Source organism: Trichosurus vulpecula, chromosome 1, assembly GCF_011100635.1.
Source record: "Trichosurus vulpecula isolate mTriVul1 chromosome 1, mTriVul1.pri, whole genome shotgun sequence".
Classification (NCBI taxonomy): Eukaryota; Metazoa; Chordata; class Mammalia; order Diprotodontia; family Phalangeridae; genus Trichosurus; species Trichosurus vulpecula.
This window is the reverse complement of record NC_050573.1, coordinates 38,984,672-39,004,909: the sequence shown is the minus strand read 5'-3', so window position 1 is coordinate 39,004,909 and position 20,238 is coordinate 38,984,672. Positions and strand designations below refer to the sequence as shown.

At 55.5% G+C, this 20,238-nt stretch overlaps 1 protein-coding gene across 8 annotated transcripts in view; it reads left to right on the top strand.

The window, feature by feature from the left end:
• Positions 1 to 20,238, top strand: part of NCOR2 (nuclear receptor corepressor 2) — a 376,514-nt gene that overhangs the window by 183,571 nt on the left and 172,705 nt on the right. For all 8 annotated transcript variants that reach the window (XM_036753385.1, XM_036753345.1, XM_036753339.1 and 5 more), the window contains exons 7-8: positions 6,946 to 7,002; positions 18,755 to 18,807. In XM_036753385.1, the coding sequence (XP_036609280.1) occupies positions 6,946 to 7,002; positions 18,755 to 18,807 (110 nt within the window). The remainder of the gene's footprint in view (positions 1 to 6,945; positions 7,003 to 18,754; positions 18,808 to 20,238) is intronic.

Genomic DNA, 20,238 nt, shown 5'->3' with positions numbered 1-20,238 from the left:
CGCATATAAATAGATGGAGGGTGTGCGTGTGTGTGTGCATGTGTGTGTGAACGCATGTGCCGTATGTGGCCCTCCCTTGTCTGGAGAGTTGGCCTCTGGTTGGCGGCTGGCTCAGGGTCTGCTTCAGGGCACAGAGCTCTGGGTAGATGTGGTTCTGAAAGCCTGATGCAGGGGGGAGGCAGAACTTTGAACAGCGAGGGGAATCCTCCTTCCCCTTTCCACCCTCAAGGCTTCAGGGAGGTGCAGACAGCCCCGGGACACATTTCTTCCCAGAATGGTGAGGTCCTGCTGCGCTGGGGGCTGCTGGACCTGGGGGCCGGGATGTCCTTGTGGCGTCACAGAGAGAGCCGGAATGGGTCTCACAGGCCTCCTCGGGCAGTGCCTCCATTTTACATCTGAGGAAACTGAGGTGGAGAGCTGGTAAGTGTCCGAGGTTGGATCTGAACTCGGATCTTCCTGACTCCAGGCCCGGTGCTCTGCTCACTGCACCACCCAGCTGCCTCTAGAACTGCCCTCAGAGTCAGGAAGACCAGGCTTCAGCACCTCCCTCTGACCAGTCTGGTCTCTGCCGCCCTGGGGGAATCACTTCTTTTTCCACGTCCCAGGCTGCTCTCTAAAATCCCGTTTTTGGCTGTTCAGTAATAAAACAGAAGAGTCGATGGGAGAGGGGCTGGCTCCAGGCAGGTCTTTGAAGGGCTGCGCTGTGACCCCGGGATCCCCGTTGGCCCCAGGGCAGACCTGGGAGCATTGGGTAGAAGGTGCAGAGATGCAGATTCAAGCTGGATGTGACAACGCCAGCCCGGGACAGGGCCGAGCATCCTGGCTCCATCAGTTACTGCTGATCCGATGCTGGGCATCTTGCTGCACCCTTGGGCAGAGGTCTCCACAGCCCGAAGTTTAGGATTGTGGGCCGATGCTGGTAGTGACCTGGGTTTGAATCCCGCCAAGCCCTGCCCTTCCATGTCCTCATCTGTAAGATGGATGGCCACGGGAGCCCCTGAGGCTCCTTGAGCACCTGCTGTGTACATACTAATGGGTGTGTGTGTGTGTGTGTGTGTGTGTACACAGGCTGGGGGGTGACACACATATGATGCGTAGTTACCTAATGCATTTAAGTTTGGAAAGGGCTTTTCTAGGACCATTGATAGAGAATCTAAGGCCTCCTGTGAGGCCCAGGATAGGTGACCTGCCAGAGCCGTCCAGGGGTTAGCGGGCAGAGCTGGGACTCTCACCAGGCACCCCGACTCCAGATCCACCCAGACGCTCTTCCTGCCTCCCGGGTGCTCTCGTGGGACAGCAGGTCGCCTTAAACGGTGGCCAAGTTTCTCATTCTAGTTAGAAGAAAAGGGTCCTGCTCAGGGTCCCACGATGGCGGTAAAGCCTAGACCTCCTGCTTGCCTTGGAGCCTCATGCAGCCACATGAGGCAGGTGCCCTTACCATAGTTCGCTATTTATAGATGTGGAAACTGAGGGTCAGAAGGGAGGTGGCTTTCCCACAGCCTCCTAGCTGGTCTGTGTCTATGGCAGGATTTGAACCAAGGGCCAGCATGGTATTCAGGGAGTCACCTGATGCCCCACATCTCCCTGGGTGTGGCTCCTTTCTTGGCATCTTGGCTGCAGGGACATGTGGATTAAGCATGTCTTTGTGAGGGTGCTTAGCACAGTGCCCGGTATGTACTAGGTGCTTCATAAATGCTTGTTTTTGTCCACATCTGTAAAATAAGGAGTTGCTAACCCTAAGGGTCCTTCCACCTCTGAATCTGTGTCCCTGGGAAGTCTCCAAAGGGCCCCAAGGCCTCGCTTCATCCTTGGTTGTTTCCCTCTGAGAACAGACCGTCATGTCTTTTCTAGAGCTTCCAAAGGGCCGGGCCTGTGACTGAGGGAAAAGGGAAAGCACCAAGCCCCTGAGAAGGGACCCCCCGTGAGGCCCCTGAGCCCACCTCTGCGCTCCTGGGAGCTGGGTCAATGTGTGGCCTGAGCTCACCACCATCTCAGGCCAGCCTTGGAGAAACCATATTCATGGCGATCGGTCAGTCAACCAACAACTGTTTCCTAAGGGATAGGATGGTAACGAGGTTAGTTGTTGGCATTTATATAATGCACATCACAAGGGCTCACTTGTTTGATGTTCACAACAGCTCTGGGAGGGAGGCGACAGAGGTCACACAGTTGGGTTTGAACTCAAGCCTCCCAGGTTCCAGGTCCAGCCTCCTATCTGCAGTGCCACCAAGCTGCCAGACGTGGAGATCGATGCTGGGAATGAAAAGGCTTTATACAAAGTCCTTGACCTATAGAAAATAAAAGTAGTAAGATACGTACAGTGTTTGGAAGGAAGCCCCCGTCACTGGTGGGTGACCAGAGACCCAGAGAGGCCTCCTGCAGAAGAGAGGGCAGGAAGGCCAGGCTTTGGCCTACTGCTGTAGGTGATCCAGGCGAGGAACATCGCCACATCCGCTCTCATGGGCTCTGTGCAGAGGCCTGTGAAGGAATCGGGGAGGCTCAACCCGGGTCAGGTAGTGTGTGGTCACGGCTGGTCAGGAAGCATTTCTCATGCACCAGCCACGCTCTAAGCAGTGTGCCGAGTGTGGTGATACAGAAAAGGCAAAAAGACAGGCCCTGTCCTCGTGGAGCTGACATTCTGATGTGGGAGACATCATGTAAACAGATGCAATATCTGTCTGTCTGTCTCTGTCTCTCTTTCCATCTTAATCCACCTCTTACCTATCCGTCTGTCCGTATCTGTCTCTTTGTCTGTCTCCATCTATCCGTCCGTCCATCCATCCATCCATCCATCCATCCATCCATCCAGATTTTGATATCTGCAGCATCTAGGAGTCCCCTCGTTGATAGACATCAACCGGTTCTTTCTCTAGGGCCTTCCCATCTTGCTCTCAGAAGCCCCGCTCTTCTTGGCAGCCAAGGATCTCCCTAACTTCTTTCCCTGACGTCGCTCTTTGGCCCGTCCTCTATTTCTAGTGGTTATTAACGGCCTGCTGTGTCCCAGGTCCTCCATTCTAGGCACCAGGAACCTAAAGACAGTGATGACAATATCCTGCCCTGGAGGAGCTGGCCTTTTCGGGGCTGGGGGAGAAGAGCACACCCCCAGATTAGTTTTGGGGTGGGCTGGGGTGGACCACACTGCCAAATAGGGGACTTGGAAAAGGCCTCTTAAGCCTTCAGGTCAGGTAGCGACTGAAGGAGGAGGGGGATCATTCCAGACACGAGGCCAGCCTGTAAACTGAGGCAGATGTGTGGGGCATGGCAGCTCTGCCAGCTTGGCTTTGGGTAGCAATGGCAGGCTAGCTTGGAATGTTTGTTTGGAGCCAGACCATGAAGGGTTTAGATGCCCAGGAGAGGAGGTTGTATCTCAGAGGCAGTAAGCTGCGGGGGGAGTGCTGTGGTCTGTGCTCCAGGGACCTCCCCCTTCTGTAACAGTTACTGTGGAAGCTGGAGGGATGGAGAGGCTTGGAGGTGATGGAGACCTGAGCTGTACTGGTGACCATGTGCCTGGAGGGCAGGGGGAATGTGCGCAAGAGACACGAGGGAGGAGGCCTTGGCAGGACCTGGCCACAGGTGGGGTCTGGGAGCAAGGGGAGGGACGATGAGGATGGCTGAGATTGTGGGCCAGAGAAGGAGGGAGGGAGGGCGGCGTGGATGTGGATTCCTAAGGACCTCTGTCATCACATCTCTAGACAAGCAGGGAGTTCAGGTAGAAAGTTCTAAATCTCCCCTTTCCCAATTTCATCCATTCCTGCAATAAACATTAATTTAACACCTGTGTGCCAAACACCGTGGGGTTCTAGGTTTCCTAATAACAGGTCCTCAAGCCCAAAGTCACTTCACTGGCTCACACTGCAGGAATCACTTTTATTTTACCTTCCAACTTTACAGATGAGGATGCTGGGGTCCAGAGAGGTGAAGGGAGCATCGTATGATCGTCCATTTAGAGCCAGGAGGGACCCCAGAGGCATGTGGGAGATTGATGAGGAACCTGAGTCTCAGGAGGTGAACAGACTGCCCCAGGGTCACTCTTCCTGACTCCAGGCTTGTTCCTAACCCGTTAATGAAAGCCCTAGAGCTTGGCTCTGCCACGATGCTTCTGGGTGCCCCTGAGCAGCCTGGCTGCCCAAGTCCTGATTCCTGACCCCTCCCTCCTTCCCTTCCCTCTGCATGGGCCCTTTTGGCCTGAGGACAGGCCCCTCAGCCTGTATCTGAGTGGCAGCTCTGCTGTGACCAGGAGCTCCTGGCCGGGTGCTCAGCTCAGGTACCCATAGCAGCCCTGGCCTCCTCCCCTGGCTGTGGCCACTGAGGTGCCCGGGCCGTGATGGGCAGGCTGGCTGGCTGGCTCACCTGCAGCCTGCCATCCTGGGCTTGGCTTAAGAGGACTCAGAGACCACCGAGGCTAGGACTTCCACCTGGGGCTCTGGGCGTGTGTCTTTAATAATATTTTGTTCACTATTTCAATAGAATTTGTTTCTTTTGTACTCCCACGCGTTTCACTTTATTCATTAAAAAGCCCTTCTGATAAAAGGCCCCTTGCCTTCACCAGACTGACTGCCTTGAGGGATGGGGGTGATCCAGGACTCCCCCACCCTGTCTAATTGTAGCATCCGACATCTAGGGCTGGGAGGGACCTGAGAGGTCGGCTAGTCTTGCCCCCTCCTTTTACAGGGAAGCTGAGGCCCGAAGAGGTGACAGTAGGAGGCAGAGTCAGGATTTGTCATCCATCTCTAAATTAGTTACTGTTCTTTATATCGCATTGTGCCAACACCTTCTCTTTTTTATAGAACAGACTTTGTGGCAGACTGACCCCCAGGCCTGGAAGGAGCCCCTGCCCTGTCCATGGCCGGTCCTCCCTGTATCTCCCAACCTGATTCCTAATCTCAGCCACAGTCTGATCCTCACACAAACCCCGGGCTGTCCCCATCCTCACTCATAACCTGCCATAGACTGACCTTGACCTTGGTCTCAGAAGGACATTCACCTGCCACCGCCCCCTCCCCTAGTCCTGGTCCCTGGCCACAGCCATATGGACCAATTCCTTCTTTGACCCCTGCCCACTCAGTGAACTGCTTTTCAATCCTGCTCACAGGTTCACCCCCTCCCCAAAACAGGATCACTGATAGGGTCCAGGAACTGAGTTCAAATCCTGCCTGAGACACTAAGTAGCTGTGTGACCTTGGGGAAGTCATTCAGCTCTCTGAGTTTCTTCCTCTGTAAATTGGGGATAATGATGGCATGTACGTTGGAGTGTTGTTGTGAGGACCATTAAAGCATAAATACCAGCCACTATTTTATTTATTCAGTCTCTCATTTATTTATTTTTCTTTACTTATTTTTGATCCCCCAACTCCTGAAGACCTCAGTGACTTGGTCACTCACTAAAGTGACTCTGCTCACAGGCTCCTTGACCGATCCTGGGCCTGTTCGTAGGCTGACCAGCGCCCAGCCCAGCCTCTCCCTGCAGCCCTCAGCCTCAGTCTGATGAGGACGCACCCAGCCAAGCCTGACCCTAGACCTGTGAGCTTGGTCCACCCCCACCCCCACCCCCATTACGCGTACATAATCACAGGCTTCCTTGTTTTTTCCCCAGTATGAAGCTGAGATGGTTCTGTTTTTGCCTGAGTAAATCTAGTGCCTGGCACAGTATCTGGGACTCGTTAGATCCACAGTCAGTGCTCGTGGAATGAATGCCTGAATGAATAGGAAGCATCAAATGCTGTGTTCAGTTTTCCCCATGTGCTAGTAGGGTCCAGGTGTGTGGGAGAAGTGGCTGGGAACCCTGGGCTCCCTCCTGGCTAAATTGGGGATGGGCAGCCCCCAGCCCTGCCTGGAGGGAGGGGGACTGCAGATATCCCTTCATCCACCCCCCTTCTTCTGAAGTAAAGTCATTGCAGTCTGTCCTTGCCCATGGCCCACAATCACTACACCCACATTAGTGCCAGGCTGAACTTCCTGGGCTCTGAATGCCAGGTGTTAAGAAGGACCCCTCCCCTTCCCTCCCTCCTTCCTTCCTTCCCCTCTTCTCCCTATGAGCCCTTTGCTTCCCGGCTGTTTGTGTTGCTTGGCCCGCCCAGTCCCAGCCCCCTGGCAGGGGCATCTCTGCTGGCACAGTGGGGTCCTTTATTCAGAGCCGTCGGCTGCCTCCAGCTCAGATGGATGGACTGCCTGCCACGTGGTGGGCCGTTTACTTAGTAACCGAAGAGGGCCATGTTATCAACCCGGTTCCTGTTTTCTCATAAGGTGGGGGCTGGGGAGCTGGGAGGTGGGGGGAGGACCCCAGGGCAGCTTGGAAGGAGTCACATGATGATTAAGCCAAGGAGTTCCAGAAAGAGCGTCTGTCTGTCCTCTCTCTTTCTCCCCCTCCCCCTTCTTCTCCCCTCCCTCTGCTTGCCTCCTCCCTCCCCCTGACTTTCTTAAGCTTATTCTCAACACCCTCCCCCTTTCCCTCCCTCCCTCAGATAGCACTGAGGTCATTGTAGAAAATCTGACCAAATTCAAAAGTGAAGTAGAGGAATGAGCTGGGACAGGCTGAGCTCTGGGTATCAGGGGAAAAGGCGTGCCCCTTGGGAGCGGAACGAGGGCTGGGGCCAGATGGGGAGGAGGGAGAGGCCAGGCCAGGGCTGGGTTTGGACGTGAAGGGAGGACAGTGTTGGGGAGGAGGATGAGGACAGGCGGATGGGCCAGGTGACTTCTCCAAAGGGATTGGGGTGACTGAGGAACTTGGGGAGCACAAGGGATGCCATAGAGGAGGTGGGCTTGGGGAGGGGGTGCTGGAGTCTGAGTTAGGGGACTGAGGCCACTGAGCTGACCATTACAGGTAAGTAAGCAAGCGAGGACGGGCTTCAGCGCTGACAGGATGGGTGGGTACCAACCCAGCCACATGGGATAGCCCCGTCCCGGACCTGTTTATTTATCTTTCTTTCTTCTCCTCCCCCTCCACAGAAGAAAGCGGAAGCTGCCCACAGGATCCTGGAAGGCCTAGGCCCTCAAGTGGAACTGGTAAGATGGAGTCTGGGGCCTTGGGGGCAGGGGTGGGGGTTGCTTCAAACCAGAGGGGTCCCTCCAGGCCCAGCCGTCTCTACTGTTGTTTGAGTGGGGTGGGTGGGGGAGGCCGAGGATGGGACCTGCTCCAGATCTTGAGTGGTGAAAAGCCTTGGGGGGAGCATTGTTAGCATGTGTGCACACCCATGCTATTAGCCCTCATTAGGGTGGGAGCCCTGAGCTGCTCCCTGGTGGGGTGGCTGCTACTGTGGCTGTTGGGATGTTTTGGGGCACATGGGCTTTCAGCATGTATGTGTTTGTTTCGTGGCACCTCCTTAGAAGGGTTGGTGGCCCCCCATTCCTGCCAGGCTGGTCTTGGGATTTGGGGTTATCCAGTTTCTTAGAGTCTCCTTGGGAGAAAGCCCACTTGGGGACATCAGTACAGGTTCCCCTTTGAGCACTGCCAAGGAAAGTGTCCTGGCCTGACCCAAGATGACTCATCATAGAGAAAGGGGGATCATGGGAGCTCAGCTCTGGAGCCAGAAGGGATCTTGGAGGTCGATGAATCCAACCCCGCCTCCTCCAGAGGCTGTGTGACTTCCTCGGGGTCACGCAGGGGTGGGGGGTGGGTATTCAGAGCCTCCGATCCTGGCCCTGCCTTAGCTCCCTCTGTGACCCTCTCTGGGCCCTGGTCTGTAGCCTGTAAGGCCCCTTCCACTATTAAATCCCATGATCTCCCGCCTCCTCCCCCTCCCATGGTCCTCTCTGCACCCCAGAGTTTCTCGTGGACAAGCCACGCTCAGAGCCTGGTGACTCCTGCTTCCTGGCATCAAAAAGGGAAGTATTTAAAAAGAGAGAGAGAGAGAGATTGTTGCTGGTGGTGTGGCTCCAGAGTAACCCTGCTGCTTTGGTTTTCCTTTCTGTGAAAGGGGGGTGGTGCCAGAGACATCAAAGAAATCAGATCTCTTCTCTTCACCTTGGTGTCAGGGCTTCCGGGAGAGGCAGGCCGAGGTTTCTGATCTGTGAACCCAGGGTGTCCGGGGTGGGGCCTGGGGCTAGGGGGAGGAAACAGCATCAGAGAAAGGAGGTGACTTCTGTGCAGGTGCTTCGAGGAGCCATGGCCAGGCTGAGACCCCCAAGCTGAGATGGCTCCCCAGCTGAAAGGGAGAGCCAGAGTAAGCCCCCTGTTTACCCTGCCTTGGTTGGGGGTGGGGGGACTGTGTTCAGGAGAGAGACTCTGATAGGCCTCAGCCCCCCAGGGAATAATATACTTCAGTCCCATGGTGTGCCATAAGCTTCTACTGTGTGCAAGAAACTGCACCTTAAATTAAAAAAAAAAAAGGTAGTTCCTACCTTTGAGGAGTTCACATTCCTTTTCCTAGGGGAAGTGAGCATAGGGTCTGAGCACAGATGTGTAAATCTAAGAGAATTTCAGGAGCTGCAGTCACCAACTACAGGGACCAACAAGTGTTGATTAAGTGTCCTTGGGCTGAGCTTTGAAAGAAGCCAGGAATTGTGAATGAATGAATGACAGTGTATTAAGCGCTCACTGTGTGCTGGTGCACAGGAGCATTTATGGAGCACCTGCTGTGTGCACAGGTAGATGTAATGAAAGCTTGCCATGGAATGGGGGACAGGTGAATCAGCAGTGCCGTCTCCACAGCCCACATGTGAATGGAAGAACTACCGATCCATATAAAATAGATCCAGGGGCTTTGGGAAGGGAGGATTAGGAGAGGTTTGATGTGGAAAGTGCTGCTCGATCTGAATGTTCACGGAAGCCAAGGACTGCACGAGGCTTTTCAGGTGAACAGCACAGCCGGGGCAAAGTCATGGACTCTGGAAATGATGGTCGGGAATAGAGGAGAGAGAAGGTCAGTTTGTCTGGGCAGTAGCCTGTGGGAGGGGTAGGAATCTCCCAGGAGGCTGGAAAGTGAGGCTGGGACCAGGCTGTAAAGGGCTTTCAAAGCTCCCCAGCTTCTCTTGAACTCTGGAGGACAGGAGGCAGCCACCAGGTTGATCGGAGTCGTATGGGCCTGTCTGTGCTTAAGTCGTATCCCCCTGGCAGCAGTGTTGGGGAGGGGCCAAGGGGGGGGTGCTGAGACAGAGAGGGGGAGGAGTTGGGCAGGACCACAAGGCCTGGGTTCAGGAGAAAGAAGGGGGGCCTTGCTGTCACTGGGGAGTTGGGAGAGGGGCTGGTCTGTTCAGAATGTCTCCAGGACACATTGCCTGCGAGGCCAGAGCTGGGGCACAGGGGTAGCGGGGCCCATCTAGAGATCTCAGTGTCATGTGCAGAGAGATGATACTGAAAGTCTGGAGAAAGGATGGGATGAGACAGACAGGAGAGAAGAGAGGGGGAGAGATGGGCAGATCAGAGGGAGGAGATGGCCCAGGATGGGCCGTCCCGGCGTGGGAGGGGAAGGAACAGAGGGCAGCGTCATGGAAACCAGGGCAGGGGGCATCTGGGAAGAGCCTCAGGCTCGGAGCTAGAAGGAACCCCAGACATCATCTGATTCCACCCTCCCATTAAAAGACACTGAGGCCCAGAGAAATTGAGATTTGTCCCAGTTCGGCCTCAGGTGGGGTCGGGTGCTGCCTTCCTCTGCTTCCTGGGCTGGGGTCAGGGATGTCCAAAGCAGCAGAGGAAGAGCCATCTAAGTGGCCATTAGCGCCCCGGAGAGAGCGGCGTGGGCCGAGTGGTGGGGATGGAGGCCATGAGTCAGGGTCGTAGGGGGACTGAGTGTGGTGGGAAACAGGGGCCTGAGGACCTCAGGAGGAGCTTGCACTTGGAGGGGGAGGGAGGGTCAGTTTCATGGCCTGAGAGGTGCTAATAATAACGATGGCCAATAATAGCTAATTTTTATATAGTGCCTACTATGTGCCAGGTGCTGTGCCAAGGTTGGGCTGGATAGAGGTGTTTGGGCGTGGCTACACACAATACAGCGTCCAGAGCACTGGCGCCATATTCAGATCCAGCCCTAGGCCCTTGCTATTGTCTGACCCTGACCAAGTCACCTCACTTCTGCCTCCATCCATAGAATGGGGATGAGGATGGCACCTCCTTGTGGGGGTGTTAGGAGGGTGATGTATGTGTAGAGTGCTCTTTCTGTGAGTGCTGGCTCTTTGTTTGAGCGGGTGAGGATGATGCCTTGCATGGGTTCTCTAGAGCAGAGACCTCTTCGATGAAACCCAGCTGACCCACCGTTATCTAGAGCCAGGCACCGTGCGAGGGGTTCCGGATCCAAGGCCCAAAACAAAACATTTCCCTCCTTCGTGGAGTTTATGTTTTATTGGGGTGTAGGTTCCAAAAGGCCAGTCAAAGAAGCCTTGTTAAAAGAAATGAGAACCTGCCGAAAGTGCTTTGTAGACCTTAGCGTGCTCTCTACACGTTAGCTATTGCTAGTATCAAGTACCTACTATGTGCCAGGCACTTTCTTGAATGTTGGGGCTACTAACACAAAGGTGAGACAGTTTCTGCCCTCGAGGAGCCTCTGTTCTAATGGGGTTAGACAACATGGAGGTGTGTTTGTACAGAATATATCCCAAATGAATACAAGCATTTAATAAGCTCCTACTGTATGCCAGGCACTGCACCAAGCAGTTGGGCTACAAAGAAGGGCAGAAAGGGTCCCTGTGCCCAAGGAGTTCTAATGGGGGAGATGCCAGGAAAACAATTAGGTTAAGTGAGAGACATGGGAAACCAGGTGGTGATGAAGAATGAGGTGTGCTCCAGGTGTGGGGCACAGCCATTGCAAAGGCCTGGGGATGGGAGATGTAGCATTGAGTGTGGGAAGCAGCCAGGAGGCCAGGATATCTGGGTCTCAGCATGGGGAGGGGAGTAATTATGTGTAAGAAGCCTGGAAAGGGAGGAAGGGCCTGGACTGGGAAGGGCTTTAAAGCCCACGTAGGATGCTATTTGATCCCAGAGGCAATAGGAAGTCCCAGGAGGGTATTGAGTGGGGGGTAACATGGTCAGGCCCGGCTTTAGAAAAATCCCTTGGGGCGGGGGGGGTTGGAGGAGGAGGCTCAAGGCCAGGAGATTCAGTGAGAAATCACTGCACCACTGTGCCCAGACAGGGATGGAGGCCACGAGTGTCTGTCTCACTGATAGGGGACTGCCCTTTATCCTTACCACTGTCACCTCTCCCCCCCACCCCGGAGGCCCTTCTAGATTTAACACCTTTCTTCTGTGGCCTGGAAGAAAACCTCCCCGGGCTTGGGGGTGTCCGCCTCCCTGGCTCCAGGCCCTGTAGGTTTGTCTGCCAGCTTCCTCCACCTCCACCTCCACCCCTTCTCCCGCCCTAGCTCAGCCATGTGTACATGAGCAGGGTAAGTCGAGGCAGTGTGTTCCCAAGAGCATTGAAGAGGAGGGCTCATGGAGAGTCTCTTCGTTTTACAGATGGAGAAACTGAGGCCGAGGCAGGTGATTCGCCTTGCTCTTGGACACCTGGCTGGCGCTGGGGCTGGACCCTGTGTCCTTGCTGCGAAAGTTTGAGGCCCGGTTTCTTGGAGAAGAAGGCTGAGGCTTTCAGGGGAATTGACTTTGGGGGAATGTTTCAAGGTTGGGGCAGGAGCCCTGGGGTGGGATGGGGGGTGGGGAAGAATGAATTAAAAAGGGTTTCCTGACCCGGGCCTGGATCATAGAGGATTAGCCAGTAACCAGCACTCCAGGAAGGAAGTGTCTTTTTCTAAACCCTCTCCCCTCTGTGTGCTCGAGGCAGCCAGCCACGGTCTCTGTGGGAGCGAGGAGGAAAGATGCGACAGAGAGACAGATGGTGGGGAGGGAGGGAGGGAGGCTGAGACCGAGGGCCATGGAGGGGGGCAGGGGGAGAGAGGAGAGGGAGACTGAGATGGACAGTGGGGAGGGAGGGAGGGAAGGGGAGAGAGAAGTAGGGGAGGGGAGAGATGGGGAAGTGTGAGGGGGAGGGAGGGCACAGATGGGCCCACTGAGAGACTGGTCGACTGCTCTGGGGGGTCCCTTCTCTTTCATTTTTTGTCATTTGATTTCCTTCTCCCTGTGGAGTGACATTTTAAGAATGCTGTGTCACTGGAGGTTCAGGTGCTGAACCGGGGGCTGTAGGTTTTGCTTATGCCTTCTGTGCCTGTTTGTACACCCTGGGCACTATGCCCCCAGTCAGACCCCTTCTCCCTCGTGGTCCTTGTCATGCTGGACAGTTGGCATCTTTGCGGCTTTGTCGGGGGATCTTGGAAACCACCAGATCTGAGGCTCACTGTCCCCCATGTTTCACACTGGATGGAATGAATGCGTGAGTGAATGTGGAAAGCACTGAACAGACCCTCCCCTTGCCAGGCACTGTTTGGAGCTCTGGGGTTACAAATCCACCCCCCAAAGGGCCCTAATTCTGCTAGGGGAAAGAAAATCTCTCTGGGGACTAGTGGCCGGGGAGCGGGGTTTGGGATGAGGAGCCAGGGGATGGACAGCGGGGCTTGAAGAAGATAAATGCCTTGGCTGGCCAAAGTTACGCTGCCCAAGGTAGTACATGGAAGGCATGGACATGATTGGGCCTACTGTGCCTTATTGCTTTTCCAAAGATGGGGTTGGCCTGGATAATCTCTCAGGCTCCTTATTCCTTCTCGTAGGGGCCTGAGGGGGGCAGCTGGGTGGCAGAGTGCAGAGTACTGGGCTTGGAGCCAGGAGAACCTCAGACACTTACTGGCTGTGTGACCCCGGGCAAGTCACTTCACCCTGTTTGCCTCAGTTTCCTCATCTGTAAAATGAGCCAGAGAAGGAAATGGCAAACCACTCCAGTATCTCTGCCAAGAAAACCTCAAATGGGGTCACAAAGGGTCAGACATGACTGAAAATGCTGGAGGGTCCTGGAGCCTAGTAGAACAGACCTGCCTCTGCTCTTGAGACAGAGGCCCATCTTTTTAATTCCCGTATTCTGCCAGTGGCATTGTAGGCAGCTAGGCCACGGAGGGGACAGAGTGTGAGGCTTGGTGGCTGGAAGGCCAGATTTTGTTTTCTGACTCAGACATTTAACAGTTGTTTTAACCTGGGTTAATCCCTTAGCCTCAGTTTCCCTGTCTGCAAAATGGGGATGATTAGAACACCTGCCTCACAGGCTAGTCTGGAGCACCAAATGTGTTTTGAGAGACGTAGTTTCTGGGTAATTTAATCATTTTATCAATAAGGCTAGCGTGTTATTAATGAATGAGGTCGGTGGCCCTCCAGAATGCCAAAGGCCCCTCCTGGCGGTGGGCTCCCAGTTTATATTCCCTTGGAAGAGAGGGTGTTCCTGAGGGTGGCCGTCAACTCTGATTGGTTAACAGTTAATGAGACTATTCTGATGAGGGTTTTGAGGGTATGTGACTTGGATCACCCAAGTCTTGGTCTGAGAGACTTATCCATGTCCTTATCACCTGTCTGACCAAAGGGAGGATCCCCATTTCTCCAGACCCGTCTGAGTAAACCCAGTGAGCAGGAATCCACCCATTTACCTAAACTTAGAACTTCTTTACCGTCTTTGATTAGACCTCAGCCTGGCCAAGTCTTTGTTCAACGTTGCCCGCGCTGGTTGATTTGTGGATGAGGAAGCAGAAAAATTAGTACAAGAGAGAGAAAATCATTTCTCTCTATATACAAAGCACTTTGCAAAACCCTGAGCTCATGTGAATGTCAGGTCTTATCACAGCCCTGAGGAACATGAATCCCTCTGAGGATTGGGAATGAGGGGCCCCTAGCCCCAAGGGGAGCAGGTGTGAGCAGCCTGCCCTGTGTTACAAATGGGGAGTTAGGAAGAAGCCCCTCAGACACCACTTCAGCCAAGAAACCCAGGCACAAAGAGAGGGGTGGGCCTCTGGGGATGCTGACAGACAGCTTACGGGGGCCCTGGAACCTTGGCAATGCCGGGAGGCCTCAGGGAGGGTCTCCATCATGGTGACTGCCTGGGCTTGGAATGAGGACATTCCAGCTCTGACCTTCACTAGCTACCTGACCTCAGGCCAGCAGCTTCATCTCTGTAAGCTGGAGCTGGGCAGCTCCTCTCATGGAGTGTGGAGACTCTCCCTCCGAGGGCACTTTGATTTCTGAGAAGATGAGTGACCAGCCCAGGGTCACACAGTCTGTGTGTGCCAGAGGAGGCCAGCTGGCTCCCCACCACACCACGTGCCTCTGCTCTGTGAAGTGGGGGTCACGACATCCTCCTTGTTAGAAAGCGCCAGACAGTACTCTAGGGTTTAGTCATCTGGGCCTCCCATCCTAGGAAGCCGGGGCGTGCAGGAGGTGCATGGCGGAGCATGGTGGAACGGTGAGCCTGAGGATGCCAGGCTTTGCGCTGTGAACGTGCCTTTCCCTGGGTTGTTTTCAGTCCGTCCCTTGAGTCCAGGCACCACCTCTTCTGCTATATTTGAGCTGATGGCCTCCAGAGATCGTCCCAGTCGCCCCTCCTTCCTGGAGACTCGTGGTCTGTTAAGAGATTGGAGTTTCTGGTCAGTGTTTTATCTGTGGCGTGGGTGAAGAGCGTGCCGCTGGTGTGGGGAGAAGTCATGTGTCTGTGCGTCCCCCGTCCTGGGTACGAGAGAAGGGCAGGGAAGGGGCCCAGGTTCGGGCTTCTTCCAGTTCAACCCGATGGGCAGGAACCTTGGGGGATCCATTTGACGTGTAATATAATAATTATTGTTATAATGATGGTTCACGTTGACACGCCACTTCAAGGTTTACAAAGCTCTTAACGCATACCGTCTCACTTGGGCCTCCCAGCAATCCCTTTTACTATCACCATTTTACAGATGAGGCCACTGAGGCAGAGGTGAAGGGATTTGCCCCAGGGTTCCACCTCAGACTGCAGAGCCAAAGAAATGTGGATTTCTTCCCCTGACTACCCAGTCCTGAGAGGGACGTGAATAAGGGATAGTGTAGGGTCCAGCCCAGCCAGCCCTTTGTCACTTCATCCCGCAGGCTGAACAGGTCTAGCCTAGGCCCCAGGCTGCCGTCTTCAGGTCCAGCATCCCGTGGCCTCTCAGGCAGCCTGCTTCCAAATCCCCGATTAGATCGCCCTTGCAGCCGGTGGCTTTGGCCCCGGGCACGTTTCAGTCACATGGGGAGTGTAGATAGATGGCAAGCCTGCGGTCAGGCCACAGTACAAGCCGCTTTGGGTCAAAGTTATCAGCATGGCGGAGCCTGGGCGGGGGGCGGCAGAGTCAGCTCAGGCCTTTTAGACTTGGACATGGACGAGAATCTGCAGCGAGCCTCCTGTGGTGGATCCGTGACTCTGGTCCAGCTCTCCCACTATGGGTTCCTCTGTGACCTTCAGGAGCTTTTCCTAAAGCAAGGGGTGGGTCGGAGGGTCTCTAAGCCCCCTCCCGCTGGGCGGATGGCACAGGAGCCCTGGCAGCCCCTGGCTTTGAGGCTCCCCACCTTGCGGCCCGTCCTCTATCCTGGGCTATTCCCAGCTCCCCTCCAAAACTGCAACACATCTCCACGTGTATGTACATGTGCCTCACCCATCAGGGAAGGGAACATGCATTTATTAAGCACCTGCTGTGTGCTAATAGGCCCCCATTTGATTCCCCCTCGGATATAAATGAAAGGGCCTGTGCATTTTTGGGTATAGTGTAGTGTGTGGCCCGCTGGGGCAGCTAACAAAGGCTGCTTCTTGGCATGTTGAGACTGAGATGGGAGGGTGGTATAGAGGAGAGGACCCTTCATCTGCGCTCAGGAACACTCGCTAGCTGGATGGCAGCTCTGGGCCTCAGTTTCCTCATCTGTCAAAGATGTCCCCAGCCTCCCAGGGTTATACACTAAGGCGTGCCAAGCTCTCTGCAGACTAAAGTGCTCCAGAAATGCTCTCGACTTGTTAGCGCTCCCCCTTATCCCCATCCCCCCAGATAGAATGCAGCCGCCCTGGGGCCTGGTCCAGAGCAGGCATTTCTTGTCTGTGTACAAATTAATCAGGCTTCGAGGGAAATCGCACCAGTAATGACAGTGTGCACCCCTGGGGCGCTTGCTCCCCATGTTGGGTTCTCTCAGTTTGAAGATGCCCGCAGGACGTCTCAGGGAAGATTTCCAGCAGGCAGTTGGCTGGTAATAAGTGCGGCGTATTGGGAGCTTTGGGAGCCCGTGGGTCCTGTTGGCTGCTGGGCGGGAAGAGGACTCAGGACAGAGCCTTGGGGGGCCCCCACATTAAGTGAGAGGGCGGCTGGAGGCTGGTGAGGAGCCTGGGTGGGGCAGCGTGCAGTGAGGGAGCGTCCGGGAGGGGGCCTCCCTGTGTCTCAAGCTGAGGGGGATGGAGGCAGCGAATTTCACAGTTAGGAGATCACCAGTAACCTTGGAGAGGGCAGGCTCCCACTCGTGGGTGGTCGGAAGCCAGATTGTGAGTGGGACGTGAGGAAATGCAGAGTGGAGGCATCCTTCCTTGGAGCTGGACTGTGCTTGGAGAAGAGATGGGGGGGGGTGAAAGCCTGGGGCAGTGAGGAGAGCTGTGGGCGGCAGGAGGGAGGGATGGGCTTGGATAGAGCCCAAGAGTTGGAGAAGAGAGGCTGGGGCTGGTGCCAGTGCCAGCCCTTTGCCTCTGAGCAGACAGAGCCCGGGGGGGGCCAAGAGAGGGGACCGGATCGTGGGCATGGTCATATGGAGGCCGGGCTGAATTTGGGAAGGATGAGGGCCATCCCTTCTTTACCCACTGGAGTGGAGGAGAGCCTGGAGGTGGAGGAAGGGAGCTGGCCCCAGGCAGGTTCCCTCTCCCCCCAGAACAGGAGGGGAGCTTCTCTGCAGAGGCAGAGAGGGTAGGGGGTGCTGTAGCAGCTCTGACCACCATCCGGGAGGGAGTGAGTGGCCCAGCTGAGCTGAGATCCCACACATCTTAGAGGGGACCCAGTGGGCACGGCCATGGAGCCTCCAGGAGCACCAGAGCCGGAGTGGAGAAGACAGATGGCGTGGCCATCTGTGTCTCTGGCCCTGGGCACAGGGCCTTTGACTTATTTACTGCAGTCTCAATAAATGCTTCTTAAATTGATTCTGCCCAGCCCCGGGTACTGCAGAACCATAGCGCTGCTGAGTGCCCCCTTCTCCCTTGTGAGCCTGTGCTTACAAGGTCGGCGGTCAGTGTCAGCGTCAGAGCTGGGATTGGAACCCAGGTCCCTTGTATCTACCCCAGGGCCTATTTCCACTAAGAATAATCAGAGTGTGTGTGTGTGTGTGTGTATGCATGCACACACATATACACTCATGGACTGGCTTCATGTATGTGAAAACGCCCGCTGTGTACATAGACATACATGTGCATACATGCATGTATGTGAGCACACAAGTGGTGTATTTCTACATGCGTACATCTAAGCACACATACACATAGATTGATCCCGGTGAGAGGCGGTGGGGGTCCATCTCACCAAGATCAGTCAGTGGTGCTCAGCCCCAGCTGGGTGATGAGAAGGCCCTGCCCTTGTGGCCCGGCTTGCTCCTCCTCCTCCTGGCCTCCTTCAAGTCCCAGCTAAGGCAGCTAAGGTCCCCTTTCTACCGGAGCCCCCGGCCGCCTTAATTCTGGCCTTTTCCCAGTGACGAGCTCCAAGCTCTCGCTCCAGATTCTTGCGTTTGCATCTTGTTTGTACGACATTGCTGCTTGTGTGTCGGCTCCTCCATCAGAGACTGGCGGCTCCCTGAGGGCAGGGACTGTGTCCCTTTTGCTTTGTACCTTAGGTGCCTGGCACACAGCAGGCGCTTAATAAGTGCTTGTTGCCTGTTGGCTCATTGATAGGGAAAGGCTTCCTGTCACACGGGTTCTGAACCCTGGGGTTCAGTGAACTTGGCTTTTTTAGAAAACTGGGTTTCAGTCTGATTGGTTCGCTTTGTGATCCTTGGTATTTCATTTCATGCACACAAAGTCTCGATTCAGAGGAGTCCATAGGTTTCACCAGCTGACAGTGGGGTTCAGGACACAGAAAGGTCAGGAACTGGTGGTGTAGATGGAGCTGGTGTAGACACTGGTATAGATAGAGGGAGGTGCTTGAGCCCACACCTGGGCAGTGACCAGAGATTTGGAGAGATGAGGGGAGAGGGGCGGGCTGGCTAGCGGGGTGGGAATGCCTTGGTCTGAGGTGGTCTCCCTACCCTGTGGCTGCTTTCTCCCAGGTCTGTTGCAGGCTTTTCTGGCCCGGCAGCCCTGCCACACCCCTGGATCCATCCATCCATTCATCCCCCCAGCAAACGTCCACTTCCTCTTCTGCATCTCCGTCTGGGGTAGCAGCTCAGAGCTGTACGGACCTCAGAGAGAGGCCGGGGGAGGGGAGGCTGCTGGGGCAGGCCTGGATTGTCAGGGCGGAGGAGGGGGAGGCAGGAGCAGAGGGGTCAGAGCAGGGGAGCTAGGGGCCATCCGTCACAACAGTCCCCTGCATCCCCCAGGTAGAACGGGAGCTGCCTTCCTTGTGCGTCTGCATCCCTTAGCTGAGCTTGCGCCCTCATAGATATGTGCTGACTGATTGGTTGGTGACCTGTTGGAGAGAGGCTGGGCCTCGACCCCACCCGTGACACGTGGTGCCTGCGCAGGGGCCAGCTTCACTGGGAGAGGAGCTGCCCGGAGGCTGCCCCCCACCCCCCGCCCTGGGTCTCGGCTGCCACCAGGCCTTCCATTTGATCCACAGTCAGAGTCTGGGGCCTCCCACGGCTCTTGGTTGGCCCTGGTGTCCAGTGCCCAAGGGGCTGGGAGGCGGGGTGCCAGCAGGGACGGGCCTGTTTCACGCCAAGCATGGGAGCCCGGGGCCTCCGTGTCGGCTTCCGTATTGATCTCTTGTCTTTTCTCATTTCTTACAGCCGCTATACAATCAGCCCTCAGACACCAGGCAGTATCATGAAAACATTAAAATGTAAGTATCCACTGCTTCTGCCGCATCTGGCCAGGGGTTCAGAGGGAGGGTGCTCAGCCCCTCCTCGGGCCGGGCCTGTTGTAGCAGAGGCTCTGCTGGGGTTGGGACTGACGTCCCTGGGGAGCCCTCCTCTGGGGAGGGCAGGGGCTCTGCGCAATGTTCGGAGAACTTGGGGTATAGTTTCTCTTCCCTGCTCTTCCAGTGTGGTTGGGTGGGTGACTGGTGGGTGGGGAGAAGGATCAGAGTCAGGACGACCTGGGTTCAAGTCCCACCCCCCAACCATACACTCGTGACCCTGGGCACAAGTCACTCGACCTTTGGGCGACTCTCTCCCATGGCATCCGGTTCAGCCCCCTCCTCTTCTAAGAGGAGGAAACAACCACATGGCCCAAGATAAACCGGCCCTCGTTCCTCCTTGGGGGCTCGATCTCCAGCTGGGTCAGACTTTCCGAGGCCGAGCCCCTGCAGTGGCCTTCAAGGTCCCTGCTGTGATGGGAGGTTGGAGAGGCCCTCGGGGCAGGGTCTGGACGTAAAACATCTATCCAGGTCCCTTAGAGATCATCTGGTCCATTGCTATTGATTGACAGGTGAGGAAACTGGGCGCCAGAGAGTGTGAAACCACTTGGTACACAGGGAGGAAGCCAAAAAAAGTGGGGATTTGAACCCAGGGCCTCGGACTCCAAACCAGTGTTCTACCCTTGTCCTGTGGCGCTTCTCAGGGAAGGCAGGGGGGCGGGCTGCTGGCTCAGCCTAGAGGCCCCCAAGTTTCCCATGAGGGTCATTAGGCTTCCATTTGTATTTAGTGGGCACTTATTCGGGTATGTAATAGGCTTTGATAACTACACCTGCGCTTGCCCCCTCTTCAGGGGCTCCAAGTGACCTGCTGTTGGTCCTGCCTAAAGGGCATCCTCTGGGTGGCAGTGACTATGGCATCACGTGATCCCCGCCAGCAGCCAGAGTGAGGGGATTTCCGGGCAGTCCCTTCTCTGTCTTGGTGGCTGGTGGAAGGCAGGTAACCCCAGGTTCAAATCCCGACACACCTTAGATAGTAGCCACATGACCTTGGACAGGTCAGTCATCTTGCATTTATAAAGCAGCGGCTATGTGCCAGGCATGTGCTGAGTACCCCCCCAAAAACAAAGCCCACACTCAGTCCCTACCCTCCAGGAGCTCTAATGTTTGATGGGGGAGACAAAATGCAGAGCACCATGGATAGACAAGATACGTGCGGGATAAACTGGGGGTGACGAGTGGAGGTTGGCCCCAGCGATAAGGGAGATTGGGAAAGGAGTCATCTGAACTCTCTGAGCCCCTAAGTACGCATCTGAAGAAATGGGCACGGCTTTTCCTTCTTCTCTGGAGTCAGTGAGTGGAGAGTGGGTCTTCTTGGGAGTCCCTGATGTGTTCCCCCCTCGGGTCCCGGGGTGGGGG